Genomic DNA, 14,893 nt, shown 5'->3' with positions numbered 1-14,893 from the left:
CAAAGTGCTTATACCAATTTACATTCCCACTAGCAGTACATCAAAGCTCCCATTTCTTAAGAGCTGATATCATCAGAGAATTTTAATTATAACCATTTTTGCAGGCATGCAGTAGAATCTTGCTGTGGATGTAGTTTGCATTTCCAATTATAAATGAGATGGTCAACATCCCTCCTCAAGTGCCTCTAAAAGACTTGCCCCCACTTAAAAAAAAATTTTTACACTTATTTGGCCATACTGCATCTTAGTTGTGGCATGTAGATCTTTAGTTACAGGATGATAACTCTGTAGTTGCTGCATGTGAAATCTCAGTTGTGGAATGTGGGATCTAGTTATCTGACCAGCGATCGAACCCAGGTCCCAAAGCACTGGGAGCACAGTCTTAGCCTCTGGGCCTTTTTCAAATGGGACTGCTTAGTTCTGATTAATCTACACTGATATCTCTATATATTCTGGATACAAGTCCCTAAATATTGCAAGTATCTATTTTCTCACTGTAGCTTACATCTTCACTTGCATTTAATGTCTTTAAGACCTGAGTTTCTCATTTTTAATTCATCAAAGATATTGGCTTAACCAAGAAGCTTGTTTGGATTTTTCTGTAAGATATTATGGAAAAACCTGAATGAACATTTTGGCCAACCCAAAAGGACAATCAGTCCCAAAAAGGACTGATTATTTCTCCTGTCATGCTTAAGAACCCTTCTACTAATATGAGATCATACACACACACATTTTTAAAAACATTATCTTCTAAAAGTTGTATTGCCTAGCTTTGACAATTGGGTCTGTAATCTATGTAGAAATTATCTCTATGTATAGCGTGAGGAATAAAGTTTCATATATTCCCCATATGGATACTCAATGATTCCACCAACATTTACTGAAGAGATCATCCTTTTCCTTACTCTTCTGCCATTTTTGTCAAATCAGCTGTTCATGTGTTTGAGTCTAGTGCAGCCTCTCTATTTTGTCTACTGGTCTATTCAGTTGATACTCAAGCCAGAAGCATCTTTTTTTTGTTGTTGGCCATACCACACAGCATGTGGGATCCTAGTTCCCCAACCAGAGATCGAACCCTTGCCTCCTGTACTTGAAGCATGAAGTTTTTAACCACTGGACTGCCAAGGAAGTCCCCATCCCATCTTAAAATGAGAGTTCTATAACTTTTTTGACATTTAGCAAGCAAGACCTCCCGCCTTATTCTAGACTGCCCTGGCTATTTCTAGGTGCGTTTTTATATAAATTTTGGAATCAGCTTTTCAAGTTTCACATAAAAAGTTGTCACAATTTTGATTAGGATTGCAATGATTAGAACTGCAATGAAATTACAGATGAAAAAGAGAAGAAACACCATTACAATATTCAGTTTTGCTTGCTAGGAGTTTTTTGGGTTTGGGGTTTTTGTTGTTGTTGTTTAAGAATGGACACAGAAGTTTCTGGGGAGATGATGGAGTAGGCAGCACCAAGATATATGATTCTAGATGTGAACAATAACTGTACTGGCAGAATCTGATATATTTTGAAACTCTGGAGTCTGATGAAGAATTGCACCTTTCAGGGGAGGACTGGGACAGTAAACTTTCATTAGGTTCAATTTCAGTTCTTGGCACAATACCAGCTACTCATTCCTCATCACCTGGTCACCTGGCAAGCAGCTGTGCACATGTTCCTGGAGCAGCTTACAACACAGTGGGAGCCAGGGTGGGCAGAAAAGACCTTGTCCTCTAAATATCAGGGATTTCTGCTCTGACTGCTGCCTCTGGCCACAGAGATGCAAAGAGGCAGGAAGCCATTGCTATTGAAGCTACCCACTTGGTTGCAAGGCCTTATCCTTCTGTCTTAGGTAACTTCCAGGGGGATTTAAAGGGACAGCACCCTTTCCTCTCTTCACTTTTCACTCATCCCCCTTTACAGGAGATAGACACTAAAGACTAGAACACTTGGGAAAAAAAAAAAAAAACTTGCATATACAAGGAAAATTAGAAAGGGACTCTGCATGCCTAGGGCTTCCCTCATAGCTCAGCTGGTAAAGAATCTGCCTGCAATGCAGGAGACCCTGGTGTGATTCCTGTTCAGGAAACTGCCTTAGGGAAGGGACAGGCTACCCACTCCAGTGTTCTTGGGCTTCCCAGGTGGCTCAAACAGTAAAGAATCTGCCTGCAATGTAGGAGACCTGGGTTCAATCCCTGGGTTGGAAAGATCCCCAAAAGGAGGGCATGGCAACCCACTCCAGTATTCTTGCCTAGAGAATACCCATGGACAGAGGAGCCTGGAGGGCTACAGTCCCTGGGGTCGCAAAGAGTCGAACACAACTGAGCGACTAAGCACACACATGAATGCCTAAGGAAAGGCTTGACACAAAGACAGCTACAAGAGTCAAAAAAACAAAAAAAGTAACAACAAAAAAATCCGAAGGAAAAGAATCTGATTTCAAGTTGCTACATTATTAGATTCAAATGTCCAGTGTTTCACAAAACATCACAAAGCATAAAAAAAAAAAAAAGTATGGCCCATTTCAAAGAAAAAAAATAAATCAACCATCCCTGAAAAAGACCAAAAGACAGATATACCTAAGACTTTAAAATAACTGCCTTAAAGATACTCAAAAAAATCAAGGAAGATGTGGAGAAAGTCAAGAAAACAACATGTGAAAAAGATGGAAATATTGATAATGAAACACAAAACCTGAAAAGAAACCAAAAAGCAATCCTGGAGCTTAAAAAGCACAGTAACTAAAATGAAAAATTAACTACAGGGACTCAAAAGGAGATTCAAACAGGCAAAAAAAAGAATCAGTGAATTTGAAGATAGCACCATGGGAATCATGGGAGTCTAAGAAACAGGAATAAAAGAGATTAAAGACAAGTGAATAGAACCTAAGGACCTGGGTGATACCATCAAACTTTAAAAAGAGAAAGACAAAGAATCTTGAAAGCAGAGAGAGAGAAGCAAATCATCACTTACAAGAGATCCTCAATAAAATATGAGCAGATGACTCATCAGAAACTCTGGAGGCCACCAGTGATCGGATCTATCCAAAGTGTTAAAAGAAAAATACTATCAACCAAGAAACCTAAATGTAGCAGAACTGTCCTTCCAGAGACAGAGAGAGAGAATTTAGTAGTATTATAACATATTCTGTAAATGTACTCTTCATTTTCTATAGAATTTGAGACTAATATGCATTTAAAGGGAAAAATCATTAGTATGAAAGTTAGTATTATTGTTATTTTTAGTTTATAACTCTAAATTTTGTTTTCTACATAATTTAAGAAATTAATGCATTTAAAAAATCATTTGCTTCTGAATACACAATGTATAAATATGTAACATTGTGACATTAACAATCAAAAGGTGTGGAAGTATAGCTATAAAGGAGCAGAGTTTTTTTTAATGTCAGTCAAGTTAAGTTGATACAAATTTAGAGTGTTATAACTTCAGGATGGTAAATGTAACCCCTGCCAACCAGTCCATTCTAAAGGAGATCAGTCCTGGGTGTTCTCTGGAAGGAATGATGCTAAAGCTGAAACTCCAATACTTCGGCCACCTCATGTGAAGAGCTGACTCATTGGAAAAGACTCTGATGCTGGGAGGGATTGGGGGCAGGAGGAGAAGGGGACGACAGAGGATGAGATGGCTGGCTGGCATCACCAACTCGATAGACGTGAGTCTGAGTGAACTCCGGGAATAGGTGATGGACAGGGAGGGAGGCCTGGTGTGCTGCAATTCATGGGGTTGTAAAAAGTCAGACACGACTGAGCGACTGAACTGAACTGAACTGATGGTAACCAAAAAAATTTAAAAAGCTACACAAAACACACAAAGGGAAATGAGAAAAAAATTCAAACATTTCACAACAAAATACCAACTAAAAACAAAATAATACAGTAATGCAGGAACCGAGGAACCGAGGAGTTATAAAGTATACAGAAAACAAACAGCACAATGACAGAAAATCCTTCTTATAGATTACTATTTTAAATATAGATTAAAATCTCCATCAGAAGAAAGACTGGCAAGAATTGATTAAAAACAAAAAAAAAAAAAACAAAAAAAAACCACATGATCTAATTATATATCCTGTCACCAAGAGACTCACTTTGAGATCCAAAGGCACAAACAGGCTGAAAGTGACAGAAAATGATAATCCATGCAAACAGTAACCAGAAAAGAATAGGGATGGCTATACTAAGATCAAAGTAAACATCAAATAAAAAAAACAGACAAAGAAGGATGTGTGTGTTAGTCACTCAGTCATGTCCAACTCTTTGCAACCCCAGAGACTGTAGCCCAGTAGGTTTCTCTGTCCATGGAATTCTCTAGGCAAGCATACTGGAGTGGGTAGCCCATTCCCTTCTTCCTGACCCAGGGATCAAACTTGGGTCTCCTGCATTGTAGGCAGATTCTTTACCATCTGAGCCACCAGGGAAGCCCAACAAAGAAGGGTGTCATATACTAATAAAATGTTTGATACATCCAGAAGAAATATTTACAAACATTCATACACCTAATGACAGACCATCAAAATACATGAAGCAAAAACTGACAAAACTGTTGTAGATGCCATCTTCTTCCATCATAAGGCTGTTTTGCCTACATTGAATGCCCGCAGTTTAGTGTAGCAGTCATTGCTGTATGTGAGATCTGCTGGATAACTTGCTGCAGCTTCTATACCAGTACCTGCTGCCTCTCCATGCATTTTTTTATATGTCATGGAGCTAGTTTCTTTCCATAAACCTTAAGAACCAAACACAGCTAGCTTCAAACTTTTCACCCTCTCTCAGAAGACTTCATAGAATTCAAAACAATTACGGGCTTTTAGCTTAGGAGAATGTTGTGACTGGTATGATACTCTATTCAAACCACTGAAACTTTCTCAGTGTCAGCAATAAGACTGTTTTGCTTTTTTATCATTCATATGTTCACTGGAGTAGCACTTTAAGTTTCCTTCAAGAACTTTTTCTTTGCATTTACAACTTGGCTAACTGGTGAAAGCACTTCATAGCTTTCAGCCCATCTCAGCTTTTGACATGCCTTCCTCACTAAGCTTAATCACTTCTAGCTTTGATTTAAAATGAGAGATGTAAAACCATTCCTTTCACTTGAAAACTTAGAGACCATTGTAGGGTTATCAATTGGCCTAATTTCATTACTGTTGTGTCTCAGGACACAGGGAGGTCAAGCAGAGGGAGAGAGATGGGAAATAGTAGCTAGAGTAGTCAGAATACACACAACATTCATTAAGTTTGCCATCTTGCATTGGTACAATTTATACAAGTGTACTAATAATGAAAAAATCTGAAATATTGTGAGAATTACCAAAATATGACACAGAGACATGAAAGGAGCAAACGTTGCTGGAAAAATGGTGCCAACAGACTTGCTGGACATCAATTGCCACAAACCTTCAATTTATAAAAACTGCAATATATTCAAATTACAATAAAATGAGGTATGCTTGTGAGTGTCTTTGTTTCTCCCAATTACATCAGCTTTACAGTAAAATCAGGTAGTATAAGTCTACCAACTATGTCCTTGTTTATCAAAGGACTACTCTAAGTCCTTTATTTTCCGTATAAATTTTAGAAACAACTCACCAATTTCTACCTAAAGAAGCCTATTGAGGTTTTGACTGGAACAGAGTCAAATCTATAAATCAGTCTGAGGAAAACTGTATCTTACCAAGAATCTTCTGATGCATGAAAACTGTGTACCTCTCCATTTACTTAGGTGGCACAGTGGTAAACAATCCATCTGCCAATGCGGGAGATGCAAGAGATGTGGGTTTGATCCCTGGGTTGGGAAGATACCCTGGAAAACATGGCAACCCACTCCAGCATTCTTACCTGGAGAATCCCACAGACAGAGGAAGCTGGCAGGCCACACAGTCACAGGCTTGCAAATAGTCAGACACAACTGAAGTGACTTAGCACGCATGCATGCACTCAGCACTTTTTTAGTATAAAGGATTTTCTTTTTTTGCAACTTTAGTCAGATTTATCCTTAAGCATTTCATTTCTTTGTATACTATTTTAAATGGTATTTTTAACTTCAATTTCAAGTTGTTCACTGGCATATATACAAATATACTATATCTTGATATTGCTGAATGCTGTAACCTCACTCAACTAACTTACACTTCTAGTAGTTTTGTAGATTTCCTAGAATTCCCCTATCTACGAAAAAGCCAATTTTATTTCTTCTTTTCCAACCTGGATGCATTTTCTTTTTCATGCCTTACTGGCTGGCTAGGCTGTATGATGTTAAACAGACATGATGCAAGAAGACAATCTTCTTCATTCCTAATCTCTGGGAGGAAGTACCCAGCCTTGTACCAAAATTAGTATGTTGGCTGCCAAGTTTTTTATAGATGCTCCTTATCAGGTTGAGGAAGTTTCTTTCTATTGCTAGTGTGCTTAAGGACTTTCATCGGAAATGGATTTTCCCAATTTTTCAAAATATCTATTGAAATCATATGAGATATATATATATATTTTTTTAGAGTCTGTTATAAAAAAGAAAAAGTTTGTTATGGTAATGGTGAACTACAGTAATTACTTTCAGATGTTAAATCAACCCTGCAGACCTGGGATAAATCCCACTAGGCCATGACATATTTATCCTTAAAATATACGTAGATATGACTTACTAAATTTTTATTTATAATTTTTATGTATGTTCATAACTGGTTTGAGTATTAGGGTAACACTGGTCTCACAGAATGAACCATTTTATGGATTGTTTGTAGAGACTGGATATTATTTCTTCCTTTAACAGTTTTGCAAACGTCACCATGAAGATATCTGGAACTCATGTCACTGTGGGAGTTTTCATTACAAGTTCACAGGTATAGGGCTAAGCAATTATTTCCTCTTCATGAGTCTGGCAACTTTGCAGTCTTTCAAAAAAACTTTTTCATTTCATCTAAGTTGTCCAATTTATCACTATAAAGTTGTTTCTAATATTTCCTTATTATCCTTTGAAAGTCTGTAGTAATGTCACTTCTCATTCCTGATATTGATAATTGGTATATTCTCCATTTTTCATAATCAGTTTCCTACAAATATCAATTTTACTGATCTTCTCTTTACATCAAGTTAACTTGCAGGTACACATTTCCAACAAAATTCTAAGCAGGTTGAGAAAGCAGGAATACCAGATTTTTATCCTCTGTCATGGTACCACCCCACAGCAGCTAAGTGGTGCTTTTATACTGTCTGCAGTATTTTTAGACAAACAAAAGAGTAAACAGGTGATAAGAGTGAAGGCCAAATTTCAGAAATCGTATCTTACACAGTAGAAAAAACACAAAGATTTGGAAAACTTGGGTTCAAATCCCTATTGCTCACTTAACAGCAATGTGACCTTGAGGAACAAGCCACTCAAATGCTTAAGCACTCAATTAGTGTATTTGTAAAATGGAGAAACCTCCTTATCACGAAAAGTTGCAAGATTTAAATAACATAACCCTTAGAGAGTGCTCTTCATAAAAACTATCTAATAATGTTAGCATCCCTCTGTCCACATCAATGAATTAATGGGCTGCTAATCACAGAAAAAAATTTAATGACCAAAAAAACCAATTGTTAAATGCCTAAATTTCACACATCAAAAACACTAATTTTTAATTTACACATTAACTGTAGAATAAATTCAAAAACACTAAAAATTCAAACTACAAAATGACACAAAATGAAAGGGACGTCTTCCACCACACGGTGTCAGAGTCCCATAAGTGACTACTTTCAACCATTTGTGTTCAGTTTTGGTAGTTATCTCAATAATCCTAAATAAAACACTTTATACTCAACTCCGTGATTTTAGCATTAGCTAGGGACTCAGTGTGATGAAAGATAAGGAAATTAGCATCCTAAACTTGTTCCACATCTCAACTTTTATCAGCTATAGAGCTGCTGCTGCTGCTAAGTCACTTCAGTCTTGTCCGACTCTTCGAGACCCCATGGACTGCAGCCTACCATGCTCCTCTGCCCATGGGATTCTCCAGGCAAGAATACTGGAGTGGGGTGCCATTGCCTTCTCCAGCTATAGAGCTACTTTCACATTATCATGGTTTGTGGTACTAATTTCTATCCTAAAAACTTGGAACTTCAACAATTTGTATGTGCCAATTCTAAACATCAAAACATCCATACATCTGCTTAGTCAATTATGCTTACGTGATCAATCTTTGTGAAAGAAAGTGAAAGTAGCTCAATTGTGTTCGATCCTTTGGGACTCCATAGACTATGCAGTCCATGGAATTCTCCAGGCCAGAATACTGGAGGAGGTAGCCTTTTTCTTCTCCAGGCGATCTTCCCAACCCAGAAACCCAGGTCTCCCGCATTGAGGGCAGATTCTTTACCAGCAGAGCTACAAGGGAAGCCCAACAATACTGGAGTGGGTAGCCTATCCCTTCTCCAGGGAATCTTCCCAACCCAGGAATCAAACTGGGGTCTCCTGCACTGCAGGTGGATTCTTTACCAAACTATGAGGGAAGCCCTATCAATCCTTGTAGAATCAACTAATGTGACTGACCCCTAAGGAGAAGAAAATGTAATCCTATACCACTAAATCTGTTTAAATTGTCCAATAGATTCTTTTTTCTTATTAATTTATTAATATTATTATTATTATTCATGCAGCATGTGGGATCTTAGTTCCCAGGTCAGGGACTGAACCAGTGTTCCCCACAATGGAAGGTGGATTCCCACCCAGTAGACTAATAGGAAGTCCTTCTTTTCTTACTCTTAATTGCTTGAAACTAACCAAAAATTGTGCTGGTTCATAGAATAGGTGGACCATAATTTTCCTGTACAAATCTTTTCCTTCCTGTGTTTTCAATTCTTTTTTTAATTGATGAAGTTGACATATACTTTCACCTAATCATGAATCATCCAGGTTCTTAACCATGTCATTTCTTAAAATAAAACTAATATACTCTTGAAGGTAGTCTTCTCAGCATCTTCTGATTTTTCTATTTTAAATTAGATGGCTTGCTTTATAGTCTTGCTCTATAGTAGTCATCCTAAGATTGTTTTCTCTTGGACTGTGTTCATAACTCACTAGAAGTTATCTCATGTTTCTTGTTTTTTGTTTTTTCATTTTCTGGAGCACAACCTCAAGAAAGTAACCAAGAATCTGTAAGAGATCAACTTCTTGCATCCTGATATTTTAATGTATCTCTATTTCATGCATAATTATAAATTATGGTTTATAATTTGGCCAAGGCTGTTAAGATTAAAAATTCATCCAATTCCTATTCAACTCTGACTTTAAGAATATTACTCAAATATCCAGTGTTATTGATGATCTCTTTGATACCAAACTGATTCAAAATCCTTCCCAGGAAAAGTGTCTTCTTCTAAAAAGAGTTCAGAATATATTCTTCACTCTCAGTGTTCTGAAATGTCAGAAGAACGTGTCTACATAGAGTCACCTTAAAATTCTTAACTGCCTGGTACTCAGTGGCCCCTTAAATCAGAAATGTCATATTCTTCAGCTTTGAGACATTTTCTATCACTACTTCTTCCTGTTCTATTCTACTCTACCCTATTACTTTTATTTATTTATTTATTTTTGGCCACACCACACAGACTACAGGATCTTAGTTCCCTGACCAGGGATCAAACCTGTGTCCCCTGAAGCGGAAATGTGGAGTCTTAACCATTGCACCACCAGGGAAGGCCCTCTACCATCATTTCTTCCAGTAATTTCTCTTTCATTTTCTCCTAACTTTCTCCAACTCCTTTTAATCATCAGCAATTTTTTTTTCTCATTTTCCACCTATCTTTTCGCAAAACACTGATAGATTTCAACTTCTTCCAGTTTCTATATTTACCTTTATGTTCAGTCTCAACAACACTTCTGTCTCCAAGAACTCTTCCCTATTTCTACTCCTTTTACAAAGCAATCATTACAAAAATATCTCTCCTCCTTTCCCCATTGTTCCCTAACAGTACAAGAAATTTAATGGCTCCTAGAACATAGTAGACATTGTCTTTTATTAAGGACTATCCCAGTGAGAAAACCAAAATATATTTCAGTAATTGGCTGGCTTCTGGAGTTTAATTCTAATTGAAATACAGGGTAAAGTCTCTACCAAGAAAACAAAGTAATAAACGTAACAGATATACTGTATTCCTCCTGCTGTGGTTTTTGTAACTTACTTCTGTTGCTTTGAAATGGAAAAGTATTGCTGTAAGTGGAAGATGGGGGTAAACTCAATAAGAAGATATGGGAAAAACTAAATTAATAACTTTGTATTATATTTCATTCTAAACTTTTAAAATCATATTTATAAGAAGTTCATGAAGGTAGAGTACCTTATTTGAATACTGAAACAGCAATTAGAACAGCCTGGCACTGATCACAAAATGAACAGCAGAAACTAAAAACAGACCCAAACACTGGTATATTTTCATTTCCTGTATCATAGATGACTTTTTTTTTTTTCCATAGATGACATTTTAAACCAATAAGTAAAGTATTTATTCTCAACAAGTAATAGTACAACTGGCTAGCCATTTGAGGGAGAAATGATGCCCTACTCCAAATTTGATATAAATTCCAGATATATCAAAAATTTAATTTTTTAAGACCATTTATTAATCTAATTTTTTTAAATCTTGAGGATAGAGAAAGACTTTCTACATAAGATTCCAAAAAACCAAAATCATAAAAAGAAGAGACTAGACTTAACTATGTCATCTCAGATTTTCCTTTGCCTAAGGGAGATGGGAAGAACGCCGAAGAAAATTAAAATGTAAATTACAAAATTACAACCTGGAAAAAATAAAGCTTTTGGAAACATGTGGGAAAAAAACAAAGCCACTCCAATGAAAGTTAGCAAACAATTTGAAAAAGCCATTTACAGTTTATGACATATTCAATAAACCTATCACTACAGAAATGTAAATTTAAGGTAAGACATCAGTTTCTGCCTATCAGTTTTAATACCTAACAAGAATATAGAACTGGCACTATCCAATTACTGGTAATTGTGTAGTTGGTACAATTGTAGCAACATTTAAAAATGTTTAAAAATCCTCATTGTCACAGCAATTCCACTTTTAATAGCCTATACTGAACATGAATGTTCATTACCATACTGTTTGAAAACCCAGAAAAGCTAAATATCCAACCAAAAGAACTGTAATAATTCAAAGCGGCTGCTGCTGCTAAGTCACTTCAGTCGTGTCCGACTCTGTGCGACCCCATAGACTGCAGCCCACCAGGTTCCCCCGTCCCTGGGATTCTCCAGGCAAGAACACTGGAGTGGGTTGCCATTTCCTTCTCCAATGCCTGAAAGTGAAAAGTGAAAGTGAAGTCACTCAGTCGTGTCTGACTCTTAGGGACCCCATGGACCGCAGCCCACCAGGCTTCTGTGTCCAAGGGATTTTCCAGGTAAGAGTACTGGAGTGGGGTGCCATTGCCTTCTTCAAATACAAAGCTAATAAAAATAAAATTATAGAGCCGCAGTTGTTAATACAGAAAGCAGAACATGATTTTATGATAAGAAAGTTCTAAAGTTACTATACATACAGAAGTTTCATTTCTATAAAAATATATATATGCATACATGTAGATGAACAGAAAATACTGGAAGAAGATATATATCAAAATATTAATCATCCAATCTGACTGAAGAAAGTACATGGCAAACAGCAGCAAATGTAAACATAAACTGCCAACAATGGAATATTAACCCTCTAATAAACTAAGGGTTTCCCTGGTGGCTCAAACACTAAAGCGTCTACCAATAAACTAAGAAGCAAGAAACTCTCTAATTACATGGTGAAATTAGTCAATCTATTTAAACAAAATAAAAAGATATAGTAGAAAAGGAAAAAATGAAATTGAGAGAAGATTCGAATTTAACACAGAAGAGCTATCTTCAAGAGAAAATTTCAATTTAAAAAAAGCATATGAGTGCAGGTCTATGTACATCACACATGCCATATACAAAGAGCATTTTAAGAATAATAAGAACTAAATTCCTATGAGATCACTGATTAAGAAGATTAAAGTAATTTATATCCGACATACATTTTCAAATAATCATACTATTTGGAAAAAAAACTGTACTGTCTTAATTCTTAATTGATACTCACTGTACTCTAGTTTCTTTCTCTTCTTTTTCTCTTTCAATTGTTCTTCCTCCTCTTTGACTCCCTCTTCTCCTTCTTCTTTTTGCTCCTCTCCCAAATTATCATAAAATACTGGATCACGATGAGCACTCTTCTTCTGGAAATGCTTAGTTTTGGATCCCCCTTTAACAAGTACAACTTTTCTTTTCAAACAGGTGCAGCCAAACATGCAGTCTGGTCGGCGGCAGTGAGCAGGCTGGCGCTTCTCCAAAGCTAGACTTGAACATACACACCCCAATCGACAGAAGTCATTGTTGCATGGAGGCGCTCGTTTCCTTATGATCGTATGGATGGGTTTAGTTTTGAGAGATGCCTAAAGTTAAGAGTAGACAATTATAAATCTACTAAATCATCCCCTAACAAGTTACAATCATATACTGGTCTGCCACCTTCTACTCTGAGCACTCAGTACAAACAGTAACAGATTAATGCAAATTCAGAAGACAAAGTAGGAATATAACCAGAAGTCTGAGCTATCTCCCATTCTAAAATACATAGCACAGATAAAAGAACAGATACTTTAATCAGTGTTAGCGTTAGTCACTTAGCCAGGTCCGACTCTTTGCGATTCCACGGACTGTACTCTGCCAGGTTCCTCTGTCCACGGGATTCTCCAGGCAAGAATACTGGAGTAAACTGCCATTCCCTTCTCCAATACTGTAATTAATTATGAGCCAAAATACCAACAAGGATGAATTTATTCTCAATAGACATCACACATAATGCTATAGAGCAGGGGTTGACCAACTTAAGGCCCAGGGGCCAAATTCAGTCTGTTTCATAAGTAAAGTTTCATTGGAACACAGCCAGGTCCACTCATTTACATAACATCTATGGCATTACAATAGCAGAGTTGAGAAACTGCAACAGAGACTGTAAGGCCTACAAAGCCAAAAGTATTTACTATCTACCCCTTTACAGAAACTGTTTACTGACCCTTGCTCTATGGTAATTAATAAAAAGAGAACAGAATAATACATGCATAACTGAAATCACATTGATTATATTCTTTGTAGCCAAAGACAGAGAAGCTCTATACAGTCAGCAAAAACAAGACCGGAAGCTGACTATGGCTCAGATCATGAACTCCTTATTGCCAAATTCAGACTGAAATTGAAGAAAGTGGAGAAAACCACTAGACCATTCAGCTATGACCTAAATCAAACCCCTATGACTATACAGTGGAAGTGAGAAACAGATTTAAGGGACTAGATCTGATAGAGTGCCTGATGAACTATGGACGGAGGTTCGTGACACTGTACAGGAGACAGGAATCAAGACCATCCCCAAGAAAAATGGAAAAAAAGTAAATTGGCTCTCTGAGGAGGCCTTACAAATAGCTGTGAAAAGATGGAAAGCAAAAAGCAAAGGAGAAAAGTAAAGATATACCCATTTGAATGCAGAGTTCCAAAGAACAGCAAGAAGACATAAGAAAGCCTTCCTCAGCAATCAATGCAAGAAATAGAGGAAAACAACAGAATGGGAAACACGAGAGATCTCTTCAAGAAAATCAGAGAAACCAAAGGAACATTTCATGCAAAGATAAGCTCGATAAAGGACAGAAATGGTATGGACCTAACAGAAGCAGAAGATATTAGGAAGAGGTGGCAAGAATACACAGAAAAACTGTACAAAACAAGAGCTTCACAACCAAGATAATCACAATGGTGTGATCACTCACCTAGAGCCAAAATTCTGGAATTTGAAGTCATGTGGGCCTTAGAAAGCATCACTATGAACAAAGCTACTGAAGGTGACGGAACTCCAGTTGAGCTTTTCCAACTCCTGAAAGATGATGCTGTGAAAGTGCTGCACTCAATATGCCAGCAAATTTGGAAAACTCAGCAGTGGCCACAGGACTGGAAAAGGTCAGTTTTCATTCCAATCCCAAAGAAAGGCAATGCCAAAGAATGCTCAAACTACTGTACAATTGCACTCATCTCCCACACTAGTAAAGTAATGCTTAAAATTCTCCAAGCCAAGCTTCAGCAGTATGTGAACCGTGAACTTCCAGATGTTCAAGCTGGTTTTAGAAAAAGCAGAGGAACCAGAGATCAAACTGCCAACATCTGTTGGATCATCAAAAAAGCAAAAGAGTTCCAGAAAAACATCTATTTCTGCTTTATTGACTATGCCAAAGCCTTTGACTGTGTGGATCACAATAAACTGTGGAAAATTCTGAAAGAGATAGGAATACCACACCACCTGACCTGCCTCTTGAGAAATCTGTATGCAGGTCAGGAAGCAACAGTTAGAACTGGACATGGAACAACAGACTGGTTCCAAATAGAAAAAGGGAGTATGTCAAGGCTGTATATTGTCACCCTGCTTATTTAACTTATATGCAGAGTACATCATGAGAAACACTGGGCTAGAAGCAGCACAAGCTGGAATCAAGATTGCTGTGAGAAATATTAATAACCTCAGATATGCAGATGACACCACCCTTATGGCAGAAAGTGAAGAAGAACTAAAGAGCCTCTTGATGAAAGTGAAAAAGGAGAGTGAAAAAGCTGGCTTACAGCTCAACATTCAGAAAACAAAGATCACGGTATATGGTCCCATCACTTCATGGCAAATAGATGGGGAAACAGTGCAAACAGTGGCTGACTTTATTTTTCTGGGCTCCAAAATCGCTGCAGATGGTGACTGCAGCCATGAAATTAAAAGACGCTTACTCCTTGGAAGGAAAGCTATGACCAACCAAGACAGCATATTAAAAAGCAGAGACATTACTTTGTCAA

General features: G+C 37.3%; 1 protein-coding gene across 10 annotated transcripts in view; it reads right to left on the bottom strand.

The window, feature by feature from the left end:
* The window catches only part of MGA (MGA, MAX dimerization protein), a 148,464-nt gene that overhangs the window by 35,922 nt on the left and 97,649 nt on the right, over positions 1-14,893 (bottom strand). For all 10 annotated transcript variants that reach the window (XM_010847994.1, XM_010847995.1, XM_010847997.1 and 7 more), the window contains one exon: positions 12,114-12,462. In XM_010847994.1, coding sequence (XP_010846296.1) covers positions 12,114-12,462 — 349 coding nt within the window. The remainder of the gene's footprint in view (positions 1-12,113; positions 12,463-14,893) is intronic.

Source organism: Bison bison, unplaced genomic scaffold, assembly GCF_000754665.1.
Source record: "Bison bison bison isolate TAMUID 2011002044 unplaced genomic scaffold, Bison_UMD1.0 scf7180017864259, whole genome shotgun sequence".
NCBI classification, from domain to species: Eukaryota; Metazoa; Chordata; class Mammalia; order Artiodactyla; family Bovidae; genus Bison; species Bison bison.
The sequence above is the reverse complement of the archived record's forward strand: the minus strand, read 5'-3'. Positions and strand labels throughout refer to the sequence as shown.